We start from the raw sequence: 18,924 nt of genomic DNA, 5'->3' as shown, positions 1-18,924 counted from the left end.
CAACGTCGCGACAAAAAAAAAGAAGAAGAAGAAGAAGAAAACGAATCGGAAGGCGGCGCTGCTGAGCCTTTACAGTGTCAACAGTCAGAGCGCTTCGATTGCCTAACAGACTCAAATGAATGAGATTCATGTGCGTGAGTCATGCGCCTAATACGAGTCAAAGTATTTAAGCATTCATATGAGCCAGCTTCAATTGGTTAACAGCAAAAATACAAAATTTTTATATATATATAAAAAGAGAAACAACAACTGCGAAACAGCCATAATAAATTCCGAGCGCGACACTAATAACATTAGCTACCCGCCCCAGCAGAACTATCCAGTCAATTCAAGACAGCGCTGGAGCCAGACTTTGCGCCTCGGGTTATGCCATAAAAATGGCTACGCATCAAAAAAGTTTTACACGACACACAGAGAGAGAGAGAGAGAGAGAGAGTGGGAGGGAGAGAGTGAGAGAGAGTGGGAGGCAGAGAGTGGGAGACTCGCATGTAAGTCTGCGCTACAACTTAACGAATGAATAAAAAGCAGACGAAACTTGAGCTGCAGCTCCAACTAGCTCCATCTCTCTCACTCCCTAGCTAATCCCCTCTCTCGCTCTAACTCACATTCTCTTTAAGCCTAATGCACATTTAGTGTAAATTAAAAGCAACTCAGCTATAATTCGAATTCGAAAAAATTAAGAGATTTGTAGTGAGCACTGCTCGACTAGAAGTTACCCTGTACACTGACAAACATACACACACACACTTATACATGTAAACTCACATGGTCATAGCGATAGCCACTCTGCTCCTCACCCCTCTTAAGTGGTCTGCCTGCTGCATATTCTTGCACAAAATCTTTATACTCGGATTTCCCATTTTGCGCAGGTTCAGGGTATAATAAAAACACATAAAACTTTAGCTCAGTCTAAGTGCTTACATATTCAAGCGGGGCATACATAGATTGTGTCCTGCGCTCTACCTGGACTTGCATAGAACTAATTTCCCATTCTATGTACCCACGCCTAATGCCCATTGGGCTTTAATTAACTTCCATTATAGTTCTATAGAGCCTTTCAGATCCACGCGATTTGAATTAATTTGCCTTCATTTGGCTATCAAGCACACGCAATGGAAATGGCATTGTGTAGGATATACATATATAATTAAACAATTTATATTTATATATAGAGCCAAGTCGAATCAGTTAATAATATTTATACTAATGCCCATGCTTGGTGCTCAATCAGCTGCTGCCAAAAATATATTTTCAATCAAAGCCCGCGCTTAGTTAGCTTCAGTCAAATAAGTTTAGCTGCTTTAGCTATTTTTTTCGCCCTGCCACGCCCCCTTTTGTGTGTGTTTTTTAGCTGTGAGGAAACTTTTTTGCAACATAATCGATAGTTCAACATATTTAAAAGCGTCTGTAGCAGCAGCTACTTCGACTGTGACTCGCTCTCTCTCACACACACACACTTGCCTCATACAGCCATCTCTATTTATCTGCAGTCTAGACAATTTGTGGCAAGTCAACAGGCGCCGCGTCGAGTGCAGCTGCAGTGGCAGCCACTCAATGCGTCAAAATGTGTTGTCAGTTGCAACTTAACCTTAAGTGCTGGGATCACGGCTATATATCCTGCGACGTCTTGGCCAGGCCCTTGCTTGTAAACAGAATGTGGCCAGAGTGTGCGTTGGCTGTGCTTGCTAGATACCCTGTATGTGGTGAAGGAAGGTTTTCTATTCGATATGTTCATGTTACTTTGAAGAAGATTGGAGTTTAGATATGCTAGTAATGAGTTGGGCAACTGATGTGCTATAGCATACCCTGTAATTGTTTTGTTTTTATAAGTTAAGGGAAAAGTTACGGCGAGAGGTTGAACACCTTTGATAGGTAATGGATTAATAGACTATCAAAAACGCAGATGAGCTTGTGTGTGACCAGCTAGCAGATACCCTGTATATGGAGTACAAGAGGTTGTGGCATATATTGCTAGGAGATATATGCCATAACCTCTTGGCCATGGCCAACTTGGCTAACTTTCATGAGAGATCCTGTCTGTGAGCTAATAGAAACAGAAAGGCGTCCGACTGATATGTTAACAGATACCCTGTATATATAATGAACATTAAAATATACGAAATTTCTTAAAGTTCCCGATTCTTTAAAATAATTTATTGTCAGCTGTATGAAAATGGGCGAACATGTGACTGATGAGCCACCAAATACCCTGTATATGAAATGCTATATTGAGGCGTCACTTCTATAGATGCCTCTTGGCTACTTATTGGAAATAGTGTCTGTGAGCAAAAGTAAACATACTCACGGCTGATAAACTAACAGATACCCTGCATATTGTATTACATATTTAAGCACCTTAAGGCTCAAGCACGCAAATGTTGATGTTGGGCATATTTAATACATGTTTGCCTCATGCAGCTGAGCACATAGCTGATGTGCGAGCATATACCCTGCAAATGTGACAATTCAAGCACAGCTATGTATATCTATAGTCACCTCTGAACTAGCTTGGTTGATTGGTTTCTAAGCTTGTTTGGTTTTCACCCCGATTGATTGCAGATTATGAGCCGCCAACACCCTCAGCGTGCTCGCTCCCTCGCTGAATATTTACTTTGGCATGCGCATACTATTTGCCGGTAGTTTAGGCATGTCACAGCACCAACGCGTCCCACTAATCACACGCAGTTTGTTTGTTTGGCGTGCGCCAATGTTTGTCTACGATTTGCATAAAGCAAAACCAATCCATTTAACGCTCAATTAATGTGCCCATAAAGGGTATATCGGTTATGTGTAGACAGCATAGCGTGGCTTTCAATTTGCTTTGGCTTGCCAGGCGATCTATTAAAATGTGCGCTGGGAGTGAACGACATTCATAAATTGTGGGCAAAATTTTGCGTTATGTAAACTCGGTAAAATTTTCCACCACATTTGCTAATTTGTAAGCCAAGGCCAAAAAGCCGTTGGGCATGGCCCGCATATTCCAGCTATTTGGCCGTCATGTATCATGCCAATTTCTGGCTTGCTTTTGATTAAACGCGCTTAAAGCCAAAATTCTGACAACAGCAGCTGTTGTGCTTGTTTTCTGCGTGTATCTGCCGCTCTGATCGATAGCTAAGTGGCTCAAACAACAACAGCTGTGTATATGTGTATATGTGTGTGTGTGTGTGTGTGTGTTGGTGAGCCTCGTTTTTCCAGCCAGCCGCATCGTTAATTTGCTCAACATGAGCACGCAGCAAAATTTTCGATGCATAAACTTAAAATTAGCAAACACCCAAAACACGCACACACACACACACACACACACACACACAAACACATTTAGCTTCGCTCTGGTCATAAATTTCATGCCCGCTGATAAACAATAAATTAAGTTCAGCTTCAGCTACAGCTACAGCTACAGAGCAGGACACGTTTCGTAGCCGTTGCCATGTATTTCCCACGCATTTCCATGCCGCACGCACGCATACGTGCAAAATTCCAAAGCTAATTTTCGTTAGGTTTGCGCCTGGCCAGAGCTCTAGCCATGGGTGAGCGGCAAGGCAAGTGCAGGGGCCGTTAGCCATGCGAACCGCGTTGTTAGCCAGGTTACAGCTAGATATGGCTCCGCCCTTAATACCCTGCGCGCAGTAGCGCGGGCGTAAATACGAAAATGAGTGAGTCAATAAGTAGGCTCAGCCGTAGACTTCATTAGCATCAACTCCAATAGAATTTCATCAGTTTTTGACCGAAATTCAATCAGCATATCAGCTCGAACTTTTGCAGGGTATCTGCTAGTCGGGCTCAAGCCTGCGCGTTAATTAGTCGATAATGCTTGCCAGCTGTGCTGCTGTTTGATTGTGCTCGAGTTCCATCCACATCGAATCCAACAATGGCATTTTAATTACACTTGGACTAGACTGCAGCCATCAATCAATCAATCGCGGACACAGACCCGTTTCTATGTTGCATTGGACCTTGTTGTTGCTTCAAAATTCTGATTTAGTCTTTAATGTTAAAAAATATAATCATTTAAGAACTATACAACTTTTTGAATAGATCAATCAATCATCAATCAATCTGAAAATTAGAGATAGCTAATCCTAAATCAAGGCTACACTTATTAGTCTATTAATCAGATTTACAGACCCCTAACAAGGTCTTGACTATGTGCTATAGTTTTTAAAAGATTAAAAATACACCAATCATTCAATCAATCAGTCATTGAAGAAATATGATAAATATTTCTTCATTATAGAATTTATAGACCTTGGCTGAAATTAATAGGCTTACAAATGGGCTAAATATATATCAACCGCTCGCTCTGATTGATTCCATCCATTCATCCATCCATTAATCAATCTCTCAATCAATCTATCAACCATTGAATAAACGTGCCAAACACATTTTACACATCTCATCATACATAAGTTAAAGATTGGATGAAGTTATAGGCACACATAAAACTAGACTATCCTATAGTCTCATTCATAGTGTACAGGGTATATAGTACTCTATGCTTTGCGTTAATTTGCGTGTGTCTTTGCATGTGTTTTTGACACGTTTCCATTTACAACAACTATTTCATAATCACGTCCCATGATTTTCTTCGTCTCTCAATTTTGTTGTATTTTTTTTTCTTTCTTTTTTTGCCTATCCCAACGGATATAGCTGTACTCAAGTTCTCTTATCGCATATCTGCGCCGTGGATATACTTAGTTTAACCTCCGGATATCAAACAGCAAATTAAATATGCAAATTCCATTCTCTCTCTCTCTCTCTCTCTATCTCTCTCGCTCTCTGTCTTAGTCGCTTAGTTCGCTAGCTCTCAAGTTGTGGTGCATATCTATAGAAATTGCTTTTCTTTTCCACACTTTACACGCGTTTCTTCCTCTTTATCTCTTTTGGATTTTCCGTGTTGTTTTTAGAATTATCTACACTTTCTTGTGTTTTTTTTTTTTTTCCTTCTGAATACTTTGCGTATTGGCTAAGCTGGCTGGTGGGGCACGTACTTGAAATGTTGCGGGCGCACATTAAATTTAACTTTGTGTTCGAATTTTCAACAGTAAATCGTAAAATTTGTCATGGCAGAGTTACCAACTTCCCCCACCGACGCCCTGCCCTTATATAGCCACGCCCAGGCCCTCGATTCATACGCATGTGGTAAAAAGTTTTGCGTATGTTTTGCAGCTGCCTTTTTGCGCGTGTTGGCCAAAAACTTTTTGTTCTGTCTGTCTGTCTCTCTCTCTCTCTCTCTCTCTCCCTCAAAATTTGTTGCGTGCTTTTTGGCGGCGCGTGCGGAAAAGGAAATGTGCAACAGCAGTTGAAGAGCAAGCGGAGAGGCACCCGAAAAAACGTAGCATACTTTTATGCGCTATACATTCCGACTCTAGCAACACGTTAGGCGTATAGCTGCTGCCCCGCCTCCTGCCCAGCGATACTTTCGCAATTCCAGTTCAAAGTTCGATAAACTGGTTGGCTTCCTGTCTGCCTGCTGCCTCCTGCCAGCTGCCTGCTGCCTGCTGCCTTCTGGTGCCTTCTCATTCAATTATTCGTATTCCAGTTGGCTGCCTGCGCCCTGCTACGCTGATTTCGGAACGAAAGCGCTTTGATGTGCAAAAACTTTGCTGAGACACTGTCGCTCAAGCTCAAATCTCCAATTGATGAACTTATTTCGAATACGAATCGAGGTTTGCTTTTGGCCAGCGCGCTTATCTAACGTGCTCGAAGTTGGACTGCCAAAAACATAGTCAAAAAGAAGCCAAAGAAGCCATCCCTCTCTCTCGCTGCCTCTCTCCCCCACTCTCTTTCTCTCTTCTCGATGAATTCGAGTGGCAGCCATATTAATTTTCAATTAAATTTCGTTTCATATTGCTTCCGAGCTGCGGTTTGTTTGTTAATGCCGCATTAAATCCTAGCCTTGAGCTCAAAATGCCTCTGTGTACTCACGCGCACACACAGACACACACACACACACACACACACAACAATCGAATGGGCGCCTGTATATACAGCTAAAGAGCGAGGGAGAGAGGGAGACAAAAATGAGCTGTTATAAATAAATCCGCATTTACAACGAATCGTTAATAATCCATATTCAAATCTATATAACGCAAACGCATATATATCCATATATGCACACATATACATATATTTATGTACATATCTACAATGTGCCAAAGCTGTGCCATATATTTATATGCTAAAGATTTTTGCGTTTTTCTGTTGTATTTTTATGAGAATTTTATTACTTTTCGGTTTTTGTGCGTTGTGCACAACACACACACACACACACTAACACATATGTCTGATTGTGTCGACTTGTTTTTGCTCACACACAATACATATGCACGTTGAAAATGAAAATGAAAATAAATTTCCATTTGGCAAAAGTTTTTTTTTTTTTTTATTGTATGCAACAACATTTTCACACTGCTTTTTCTCTTTCTCTCTCACTTTCTATAGGCTACAGCGCAGCTTTGGCACCGACGCCACCAACAACGACAACAACTACAATTTCACCCACAAATCTCTTGCCCTATTTTGACTTTGATGTTCCACGTAACTTGACCGTCACAGTGGGCCAAACGGGCTTCCTGCACTGCCGAGTGGAGCGACTGGGCGATAAGGACGTAAGTATATAATATATGAGTATATATGGATAAAGTTGAGAATTGATGGGCTTAACTATTAGTTGAAAATTAATGGGCTTAAGCCGATCGGAAGAGAAGAGAAGAGGGGAGATGAGGTGTGGTGAGATGAGATGAGATGAGATGAGATGAGATGAGATATGAGATATGAGATATGAGATATGAGATATGAGATATCAGATATGAGATATGAGATATGAGATATGAGATATGAGATATGAGATATGAGATATGAGATATGAGATATGAGATATCAGATATGAGAAATGAGATATGAGACATGGGACATGAGATATGAGATATGAGAAATGAGATATGAGATATGCTGAAGAAAAAACAGAACAGAAAGAAAACCCAATACAGAGACTTTGTTAATAGATAACTGATAAAAGATAATTAATAATAGAAAATTTATAATACTATACTACTATAGTATATATACTATATCATTACAAACGTCGCTTCATATATTAGCTGTTTGCTTTTGAACTGCAGAGCTGAAGTTTGGGCTTAGCTGCTCTTAAAAACAAAAGTTATTTTTATTTTTATTTTTTATTTTGTTTTGGCCATTAAAGTATTTCCGCCGTGAAAAGCAAATAAGTGAATTACTACTCAAATGCCGAGCACAAAGCAATTCGCGGAAATGGAAATATGAACTACTTTGGCAACATAACAATTCCTTGGAGATTAGTGCTTATAAAAGCTTTGCTGCTTGATAACTTTTCTTTCTTATTTCTTCTATTTCTTTTTCTTTTTTTTTTTTTCTTTGCCATTTTGGCAGCTAAGACCGTCAAGAATGTACCAAGAAAACTACTTGACTTGACTTTGCCTTCAATTTTTTTCGACTTACAAAACAAGAAAAGCAAGGAGGAGGAACAAGAAAAGAAATGAAATTGAAAGCAATGGGGATTTGAAGCAGCGTTCAATCATTTGGCTTGATGTGGCGCAGCGATTGCCCAGCAGCAACATTGATTGAAGGTCGGCGGGCTGCTAACCCTTTGCCAAAATGTGTGCTGGACATGGGTGCCCAGAGCCCGTCTATGCCTAATATGTCAACATCAGCAGCGAGGCCCAGGCCCACGCAGGGGAACAGCTTTGGGCGGTCACGAAAAACGCAAATATGCCCGCTGGTGGGCGGAGAGGGGCGGGACGGGGCGGGGCAAGCCGGTGCGTGTTGTGTTCGAACTGAAGTGGAGGGATTTATGCTGGCAAACTGTAGCTGTATATTAAATGCCCAGGACTAGGCCAAATTACGCCTTGATTACTGAGGCTGCACTCGATGCGAAAAATGTTTCAGGCGACAGCCCGGCTAACGACTGCCTGCCAGGGCGAATGAGCGAGAGAGACAGGTCGTGAGGTGCTGTGCGTTGGCTAAGACGAAATGACTAATTTATGAGCCATCAATCACGTGACTGGCTATGCCATCACGCTGCCTGGCAGCCTGCATGCGGCAGGCAGGCAGGCAATGTCCTTAAGGACACGCCAACGCTATCAGCTTTAATTTGCACCAGCTCATGGCGGAAGCGGAAGTTGTGCGCTGCGTGAAGGAAGCCAGCCAAGTGCAGACACACGGCTTAATACAGAGCCGCAGCGCGCTGTGAGCAAAAAATGTGAAAATCGACCTAGCGCTACTCTAGAAATAGAGCAAGATATTGGAATATAGTTAAGAACTTGATGTCATTGATGATTTAAGAAAGTTCCAATATTTTATATTTGCATTTATAAGAGAGATACATGTAAAGAGAATATCTATTAGTTCTATCTGCTTCAGTTATTATAGTTTTTATATTTCTAATACTCCATGGAGTGGATCTCTGAAAACTAAAACATAGTTCGACTGTATAGAGCTTGCGTTCTATAGTTAATATCTCTGCTTCTTACATCTAGTTCTCGAGTTATCTATGAATAATTGACATGCTATGATATGATATGATAATGTGAGTAACATCAAATCTAAAACTAGATTAGATACATTTGAGAAGACAACGAATCAAATATATTATGTATGTATCGGTTTCTTAATAGAAGATTAAGTATCAATATTTGAGCTGGAGATTGCCTCTTTATAATAAAACACCCAGATATTATTGAAACTGAAATATTCTATGTCTCTTAAAAGTTCCTTCATAAAAAACATGACCTCTTCTTCTCTTACATCTCTTGAGCTACCAATAAAAAGAAATACCAACGCAGAAAATCACATTTGATATGAAGTCTAATCAGCATTGTTTTATTATTTTGAGATATGCATATTTTTATCGTGTCTATCATACATGAGCTCTTACAGCACCAATATACCCGGCTTACGCCATGCTGAATGTGTTTTCTGTGCATAGACAAGACGAAAAATAAAAGCTTAGCTCGTTTAAGACAACTTGGGTTCTGTTGAGTTCATTAAAAGCATTGAAAGTACATTAAATAAATGGCAGGCAAACATTCGAGAGCCAGCCCGGAGCCTTGCCCTTGAAGCCTTAATTACAAACTGTCCACTGGGCATTACAGACTACTTAGTTGCTTGCCTTCTCCTCCATCAACGGATGCTGCTGCGACTGTTGTTGTTGCTGCTGGTGCTGCTGCTGTGGTTGTTTTTTGTCATTTGGCATGCCGGCGCTTGCGTCAGCATCAGCAGAATAGCTGCACTTGGGATTGAGATTCGGATTGGGACTTGGATTTGATTTTGAGCTAACGCTGATCATGGCCGCTGCGATGCAAGTAGTTGGCTCCTCTGGCTTGGCCGTGGTCAGGCCTGGCACTGGCTGCTTCACCATAGCGACGGGGGGCGGGCCTCTCGGCAGCGAGGAGACACTCGATGAGGGCGTTCCAAAGCGTCGCTGGGAAGAACGCTGCGGCATGTCATGTTGATCGTGATGTGTGAACATTGAGGCTGTCGTCGAAGCTGTGTCTACGGTTAGCTGTAGGGGTTGTGCTCGATTGGGATTCGGAAAGGGTCGTCGATTCTCCAGAATGAGCTTTATATCACGCGCCGATTGCCACCAGCTGGGGGAGAGGCACAGTTCTATTAGAGGTCCGAAAGAGGAGCCAAACCTCAGCCTATTCTTACCGATACCAAGGCGTCAACTGTGATTTGATTAACATGTAGATATTCGCAAAATAAACCGTTATCTGTGGGACAGCAGTTGAGTTAGAGAGAGAGAGAGGAAGAGAGAGCTGAGCAGCGAGAGTCCCCATACACACCGTCATAAACAAGAAGAATAACATCCAAGACTTGGTCCACAGCTTGCTCAAGCCCCACGACTGCGTGTGCATCGCATAGTACTGTATGCCCACCAGCAAGGTGCCAATAATGCCGAATGCAACCAGCGTCAGCAACGAGAACATTTGGCAATCCTCCTGCAGTGCACGCCGGCTCATAGCACGCGAGTACCACAAGCGCAGCGACTGCAGGCACGTGTAGCTGCAACGGAAACGCCAATTGTGGATGAGGTCGCAGCTCCAACAACAACGGTACAAAGCAGAGTTCAACAAGCGTGAAATGAGGCGGGTGAGCCAGACTGCTGACTACTCGAAACTTAAAGCTTAAAGTTTGTGTTGTGAGCAAAGGAAAGTCTCAATAGAAAATTTTTTAAATGTACGAGCTATCGATAGAGAGATATAGAGATAGATAAATCGGATTATCTAATCTATATATCGGAATATTGATTTGTTTATCCAAAAGATATACCAATAGACTAAGATATTAAGTTTGGTTTAGTTGCTTACAAAAATCGTTAGTTTAAATGTCAAATGTACTCTCTGGTTTTTACAGTTCTTAGTTCGTAAGCTACGTATACAAAATGTGAAGAAACTAATAACTCTTAGCTGTATATACTCCTCAATAGTATCTTTATACCAAATTTGATACCTCTTACTCTTATAGTTCTCGACTTATAGCGATTCAGCTTCATCTACATTCTTAACCTCTATATCCTCTATGAAGTTACAGTTTAGCTGGTATTGAGCAGGCAAATCATCAAATACTACTCCAAGCAACCAATATACCCAGTTGCCCTAGCCAACGGCTTAATCAACTTGTTACCGGATCTTGAGCAGGGCAAACCCCAATACACATACAACTGCAAATAACCAATATAGCCAGTGGCTCTACGGTACGCCCTTCTCAGTATCACAAAGGCGTCTCAAATGTGGACCAATTAGCCAGCTCCAAAGCATTCACTGATTCAAAAGTGCCAAAGCCGGGACCGAGCTCTACCCTAGCGCCAGTCCCAGTCCAAGCCCTAGAGCCAGAGTTGTAGCAATCGCACTAAGCCTGGCAACCTCTAACCAAGTGGCTGCTGATGAAGTTGAGTGTCAAGTGGATGCACAGCTGGTAGAGTTTTTCCCAGTGTTTTTGAATTGTGTTGGCACTCGACGTGGGCAACCGAGGGGGAGGCATAGCATGAATCAGGTCTTTATTGCACTTACCGTAGCGTCTGTTCCGTGTTATAATGAAACTGGCACAGTTCGCAGATTGTGCAGCGCGAGGTGCTAATCCAACGCTCCAGGCAGTGCACGTGCACATATGTCAGCGAGCCCTTGCACAAACAGGGCGACACCAGTCTGCGGAGAGAGAGAGAGAAAGAGAGAGCGAGAGGGAGTGGGGAGCGGCGTTAACAACAATAGCAAAAAGCGGGGCAGGATTAAATGTGCGGACAGATGAGCAAACAGCATCCGGCGTAAACAGCATGCAGCTGAAATACGTACATATGTCGCGACTCGCTTTCAAATGCAACTGCAACTGCGACTGCGACTACGACTGCATTTTAATAACTTGAATAAATAATAATATTTACAGGCAAATACACAGATCAACTATGAATATATAAATATATGCATATATGTATGTATATATATTTACATACATGCATATATATCCATATAGAAACTGTTTAAGTATTACGGCCATTACGCTAATTTTATTAAAATGTCATGCAATTAATTTTACGCACTTTGCGGTTACATGCCCAATTCACAATATACCCTGGAAACGACAGTGAACAAAGGGTGGTATATTGCATTGTGAGTGTAGCTGGAATTTTGTAAGCATGAAAAACTTAAAAAAAAATGTAATAAAATAAAATAAAAACTAGCTAAAAAATAAATAACTTTAAAGCTTAAATAAAATTGTTAAACTAAAAAAAATTATATATATGTATATATTAGAATTCATCATTATAATTAAATAAATTTACTGAAAATATACTAATATATGTTATAAATATATTTAAAGTATTTAAAAATGTACGAAAAAATTTAATTTGCGTAATTTTCAATTTAATTTAAAAAAATATTAAATATTAAATTATAAAATGTTAAATTAATATTAATTATAATTTTAATAAAATTTGAATTTTAATTTTTTCCCTAAAGATTATGCTTAAAGAAAGATTCTCGAACAATTTTAGAGCTTGGAAAAATATATTTTAATAAATTACACTTATTTCTATAATTTACTCTACTTTAGATATTCATTTAACGAAGCTTTGCTCCCATACAAAATATTGTTTCCATATTGAAAATTTGCCTATGATTAAAACTTAATATTTCTGCCTTAAATAAATATTCTAAATTAGAAGAAAGAGGCGTCCATTTTCAGAACTTAGCTCTCACAAAGATCTTGATCTTGATCGTGGCAAACCCCACGACACATGCAATTTCAAACAATCAATATAGCCAGTGGCTCTACGGTACGCCCTGAAATAAACTCCGAATACAGGTCAAAACCTAGTCGCATACACCCCACACACAGAGCACGAGGCCTGACGCCACTTGGCTTAATTCATGGCCATTAGATGTGTTTATAGATATTAAATGGACAACGCTGGATTTATGGTGCTACTCACTGTTCGGGATTATCCGCATTGTGGCAAATGCGGCAGACGAGCGAGCCAATCGATGGCATCGAGTCGCTCGAGTTGGAGGCCTCGCAGTCGAGATTCAAATTATTGCATTGCGTTCCACTGTCCGCACAGCGTCGCAGCACGGGGGCCATGACCAGCTCGCTGCCCGCCGGCTTGGCTGCGGCGCACGTGGAGATGTTCGCCGCAGCCAGGGCTGCCTCCGTGTGGGCCAGCGACTGGTTGAGCTTCTCAGTGTTCGTCGAGAGCAGCTGGAACTGCACGTTCGGCTTGAGGCCCAGCGTAATGGAGCAGCCAGCCTGTTCATTCGCTGCTTCCTTGTCGCCCTTCTCGATCTTTTCGACTTTTTCGATTTGCTTGGACGCATTCGTCGGCTCCACGGAGTTGATGCATGTCTCGACAATGATCATCGAAGGTGGCGTATCATCGGCGCTGCTATTCGACACGAGCTCCTCAATATCCAGCTGCAGCGCTGTCTCCGGCTTCAGCGCATCCTGCTCCACCACGCCGCCACTTGCATCTGCAAAGCAAACAGCATATTGATAAATGTGGCTATCACTCATGCAGTTCAGCTAACCAAATCTTTCGCTCTCCATTGTTTCGGCGCTCTTATCAAATGTGGCTGGAGAATATCTGACTATCATCAAAATTGAATGGGTACGCTGAGTTGCGCTTTAATTGTTACTTGTGGTATAAATTAACCAAAATTTAAACACATTCCGCTTGTAAAAAAAAAACCTCTGATCGTTTGCTATTGTATGATTGTGTGCTGTTAAACTCAATTACGTTTTCTATATAATTCAGAGATTGCTTGATTCTATGTGAATATATATGATTTTCATAGGTTTTAGCTTAGGTTGACTTTACCTTAGAAAACTTTACTAGCTGTAGTATTGGAACAGTAGTCTTCACACATAATCCTACATTTGTCTAAATGAGTGTTGCAAAAAAGCTTACCCAGCACAAGTGCTGCACAACTCCAGCGATTCATTCAATTCATTCGCCCAACCACTTTTCACTTTTTAGTTTCCCAATGTTTTTGATCAGCAATTAGTTAGTTTGTGAGTTGGAGCAAACACAACTAAAGCAGGAGCGGTGTCGGTGTCGGTGTCGGTGTCGCGGGGGCGGAGACAAAAAAGCCCGAAATGCGAAAACAAACATTAATTGTAATTGACAGAGTGGAACCGCGCGCTGTCACCCACAGCTACTGCCCATAAACTCAAATTGAAAGTGTAACAGTTACGGCAAATAACTTTGTCGCCGCTTGGCTAACAGAAAAAAAAAAAACTCTAAAAAAAACTACCCTAACCATCTTCCATCTCCCAACTCAATATACAGTACACCCAACACCTTCGACTCCTGCTACTATCGAGCGCTGTGCTATTTCTGGCCTGGACTATGCACTCGAAAGTCTCGGGTAATTTATGCCCGCGCTGTTAGTTCGTTAGGCTCCTCTGCAGCAGTCTGACTCTCTGCATCTCCTCCCACTCTCTCTCGCTCTGTTTGTGTGGGTGTAGGAGTAACTCCTGTCTGCGTGTGTCATTACCATACCAAAACTGCTGCTTCAAAACATTTTTACTCCCTTTTTGCCTGCCGTGTGCGTCAGTTTGTATATTCATTTTTTTTTTTTTTTTTTTGCTGCCCCTGCTTGAGCGCCGGAAGCTGCTTGAATCCGCTTGTTCAAACTTGACTTCACAGGATTCAGCTCGTGGGCTTCGTTGATTTATTACGGCGGACGCAAAGCCAACGCAAAACATTCTCATAAGCGCGTTCCGTTCAACAACATGAGAGGAACCCGCAATTTGGTCATGTAGCAACTACAGCAACAAGAACAAGACTCAATATACAAACGAAAAACAAGTCAGAAAAACAAGTCCGGCATCTATCAAGAAGCTATCGAAGATTGAATACTCTAACAGACAGCAAAGGGTTGCTATAGAAGATGTATGAAGAGAGAAGACGCGACTTTAATGTGCTTCGGCTGATCTGAATGAGATATAAATAATAAAAAAATCTCTACAAAAGTTGACAATATGGCATATATATCGCTATCAACAACTATCGATAAACAAACATGTTTTGCATCAAGCTAACTTTAATAGGATACACTCTTCCATTCTCTTCATTGCTTCTCCCAATCAATATACTCTTACGACAGCGCATCCCACAACAAAAAAGGGCAACTTCTATGTCTATATCAAAGAGCAAAAGTTTTTGGTCCGCGAACCCTTTTTAATGCCATCGCCGTTTGGCGCTTGTTTCTGACGCGTTGTCCCAAAAATTGGTTAACAACTTTGTTTACAAAACAATTCGAGATGAAGTCAAAAAGTGGAAAGTGGAAAGCGGAAAGTGGAAAGTGAAAAGTTGAGATCTTTTTTATGCGTGTGCATGCGTTGAATAAACAAGAGTATATTGGTTTTATGCAATCTCTGTGCCGATGTCTGCATGTCTGCGTTGTGTGTAGCCTTGACTGAGATTTCGAACGTCCGCCTGGCCCCCTGGCAATGGTTCCATTTGACACTGTGTCTAGCTGGTTCTCTGCTGACCTACTCAACAGTTTGGCAAAGAATTTATAAGGAACGATTATTATGCAACTTGCTATAAAGAATTGCAGCAATTGCAATGCACTTAGGCGATTCGATGATGAGCATTTCATTTAGTTGCAGACTAAAGTTCATTAGTTCATATTTTTTTATTTTTTATCTCTGACAATTTGTAAATGGGCTAAAACCAAAGAAAAGAAGAAGAAGAAGCTAGCACTATTTTAATGAAATTTTCACACTATTTCCGGTATGGACAAAGCTATACACCAACACACACACATACACACACACACACACTAGCTGAACAACTGCAACTGTGTAGCAGAGACTCAAGTTATCCCGAGTGCTGGCTAAAAGTCCAAAGTCTAAAGTCTGCGCCTTTGGTTAGAGACGCAGAAAATGCGTCAGCAAAGTTTTTAATGTATTTTCGCCAAGTTTGCGCGCACACACACACACAAGCACACATACATAGACACACTTATAGCAGAGAATTCCTTCATTTGGCAATGACAAAAACAAAAAACAGACAGAGACACAGAGAGAGAGGGAGAGAGAGAGGGCGAACAGAAAAGAAAGCAAGAAAGAAAGAATGAAAGTAGAACAGCAGCAGAGGCGAGGCAAAAGTTTTGCTCTAGCACACAAAGTGTTAAATAATATAAAACTATGCTTGTGGTATTTATTTAAACCTAAAGACATTACGAAAATTATACCCCAAGCACAAAGTTTTCACCAGTAGCTGCCCAGTCCTTCCGCAGCTGCCCCCAGCTGCCACTCCCAAAAGACAAGTCGCCACGCAACACGGCATCTAGTTTCAGTGGTAGCTTCAGCAACCTGTGGCAAGTCCCTCGGCGACGGCGAATTGAACTAACAAACAAATATACATATATCTCTCTCTATATACACATACACATACACACACACACACACATACACATAAATATATACCTAGTTGAGCTGGTCGCTGAAAAGCTTTGCTGCAAACTTGTTAAACTTTTCACTTTTGCTCGGAAATTAAATATTTACGGATTTGGTTACAACATTTTGTATTCCGTGTTAACAGAACGTGACTACAGGAGGCGGCTCAGCTTAAAGAGGCTAATATCAACTAGAAATTAGTTGCATTTTAAAGTATCAGAAAAAACAATTGAACCTAACTTGATTTTTTTTATATGTGGCAGAATATATAAGAAATGTGTAATTGGTGGATAGCTAATATTGAGATAGAGATTTCAATATTGCCAATATTTTATAAATAAATTTTAAATTCTATATATGAATTTATAGATTTACATAGACACACATATGTACTTAAATATTCCATTTTCTTTAGAATTTTACTTTTTGAATTCATGTTTAATACATATGAAGCATAATATTTTATTGTTTCAATATATTTTGTACAGAGCCTTCTACATTTTCAGCTAAGAAGAAGAAAAAACTAAAATGCTCTACGGCATATGCAGCAAATAGGTTGAAGCTGATTTGTTTTCGTGTTACTTATATGATTAATTATTAATTTTAATTATAATTTTATTTGACTAAAAACATGGATTATGAATATTATTTTTTTATTTTTTTAATTTTTTTTTTTATAGTTTTACTAAAGATAAATTTTAATAAATAACAAGGCACAATTGTGAACTAAAAGGCCTTTTAAATTTGAAATATTTCAATTATTTAATTTTTATTTGTTTATTTATATATTTACTTATTTTTTAGTTCCTGTTAATATTTTATAATATTTATTTTTTTTATTTGTTTGTATTTTAATTTTTGTGATTTAATTATTTTTTTTATTATTATTATTATTATTTTTTTTTATTTTTTTTTAATTTAACATATTTCAATTATTTGATTTTTACTTATTTATTTTTATTTTAATAAATAATTTTTAGCAATATTTCTTCAGTTTCCTGATATTTTTATCTAATTATTTTCATAGTTAATAAATTATATAAAGCTCACCTTCTTCTCGATATATATATATAATTTTATCTTGATGCAGCACTACTTTCACTGCTTTTCACGTTTTTATAGTTCCTAATTCCTTAGCCGCTCTATTTCCTTTTATAGATATTGCTCAACTTGGCCAATAAGCAGTCGATTTAATGTAGTTTTCCCTGCCTATGCCTTTCACTTTCTCTCTCTCTCTCTGTCTTTTTCTCTCTCTATCTCTTATCTACCTCTGTAGCTCTATTAAATATCCAGACCTCGCACCGTAAACGATTGTAAAAGGTTTAGTTTGAAGTCCATTGCGGGGCTTTGGCACAGCTTTTCGTTGGCGTTTGTCCCTTATCAGCTTCATATTGTCTATATGTACATACATATATACATATATAGATGGCAAATTCTCAATGCATTGAACATCGGGAATGCAGAATAGAATAGCAATTCGCAGTTGGTGCCGAGTCTATGATGGAAAGCATATAAATTGCCGCATAAAACTTTTACAAGCAAATGAATTTTATTTTTACGTATTACGTGACCGTTGCCATTTGCCCAGCTTTTGTTGATGGCTTTGCCGCTTTGCTTTGCCCTGCCTTGCTTTGCTTTGCTTTTCGACTTTTGGCGTCAATCGAATGAATTTATTAGAAACGCAAAGGCCCAAGGATCACAAAACGAAGGCACAAAAACCAGGCCAAAAGGATTGTTTATTTGCGCTATTTTACGCACGTATTCCGATAGTTGCGAACGGGCATTTTCGCACTTACTTGCCGAAGACATCATATTTATTAAGTAATAACCAAAGAAGTTTTACAGTCATATATATAAGATATATTTATAGAGATATATTTAACATTTATGTTGACAGTCGCAAATATTCAAAACTTTAATTGAGCGCGCAGCTTGGAGCATAAATAAATATATATATATATATATATATATATATATATATATATATATATATATATATATATATATATTCTACTTGGCATAGCGAAACTTTTAGCCCGACGTAATTAAAATTGAGCATCTCGACAACAACAACAACAGCAACAACGACAACGACAATGGCACAGCAAAACAAAACTAAGGTCATTAAATAAATTGGAAACAATGTGCCAAAAGGGCACAAAGGTCGAGCATAACAAAGACAGAAAAAAGACACACACACACACACACAGACAAACCGAGAAGAAATCTCAGCAGCGAAACACAAAACCAGTTCTAATGGTTACCCCAAAGGTGGGGATGGGGGGCGGAAGGGCAGGCGCCGCAGCGGCAAAGGGTCGAGCAAGGCAATCAAATGAAAATGTAATTCGAGCTCTAATAAAAATTGGCCAAATAGAGGCCAGCACAACAATGGTGCCATGCCCACCCATGCCCAGCCATGCCCAGCTATGCCCAGCCATGCCTTCTTCTATATCTGTCCGTTAAAAGGCATTTTGAAACAATTGCGAGACACATTCGGACTGCAAAATGTCGCCAGCTTAAAGACTTTGCAATTGTCTGAGTAATTTATGTAGCTTCGGCTATAAAATTGTAGCTTCTTGGAGCATCGATAAGAGAGCGACGACTATTCATTCTGCAAAACACCATTTCCCTCTTTTCTGTCAACGTTGCGTATACGCAACCCTTTTCACACACACACCCACACCCACACATATATACATGTACATGAATATTGCGTATACGTAATGGCGGACTAGTTTGACCAAATGGCTGACTTGCTGTAATACAACGAGGCGGAGGTATATTAATTAGATAGCTTTGTGTGTAGCACAGTTGAGAGCAGAGCAGTCGGAGCAGTATATTGGGAGGATATGTGAATATTGTTGATCGGGGCTTAAGAGTGGAGTCTGACCATTCCTATCTATAAAGTTGTATAGCTCGATGTTTATCCATTTTTATGCACGTCTAGAATAAGTTAGTTCAGTTAAGGACTTAACTCTTAAAGTT

The 18,924-nt window shown here is 39.9% G+C and overlaps 2 protein-coding genes across 3 annotated transcripts in view; one reads left to right on the top strand and one right to left on the bottom strand.

Moving 5' to 3' along the window:
- The window catches only part of LOC6578367 (zwei Ig domain protein zig-8), an 86,951-nt gene that overhangs the window by 47,066 nt on the left and 20,961 nt on the right, over positions 1–18,924 (top strand). For both annotated transcript variants that reach the window (XM_002004244.4, XM_032729969.2), the window contains exon 2: positions 6,442–6,608. In XM_002004244.4, the coding sequence (XP_002004280.3) occupies positions 6,442–6,608 (167 nt within the window). The remainder of the gene's footprint in view (positions 1–6,441; positions 6,609–18,924) is intronic.
- Positions 8,829–13,281, bottom strand: LOC6578368. Its single transcript, XM_002004245.4, has 6 exons — positions 13,059–13,281; positions 12,467–13,001; positions 11,049–11,183; positions 9,822–10,041; positions 9,688–9,749; positions 8,829–9,623 (listed from the first exon to the last, which is right to left on the bottom strand). The coding sequence occupies exons 1-6, from the start codon at positions 13,123–13,125 to the stop codon at positions 9,134–9,136; spliced, it is 1,509 nt and encodes a 502-aa protein (XP_002004281.2). The 5' UTR covers positions 13,126–13,281; the 3' UTR covers positions 8,829–9,133.

Source organism: Drosophila mojavensis, unplaced genomic scaffold (genome assembly GCF_018153725.1).
Source record: "Drosophila mojavensis isolate 15081-1352.22 unplaced genomic scaffold, ASM1815372v1 contig_80, whole genome shotgun sequence".
NCBI lineage: Eukaryota > Metazoa > Arthropoda > Insecta > Diptera > Drosophilidae > Drosophila > Drosophila mojavensis.
Note: the sequence above shows the minus strand (reverse complement) of the source record. Positions and strands in the feature narration are given on the sequence as shown.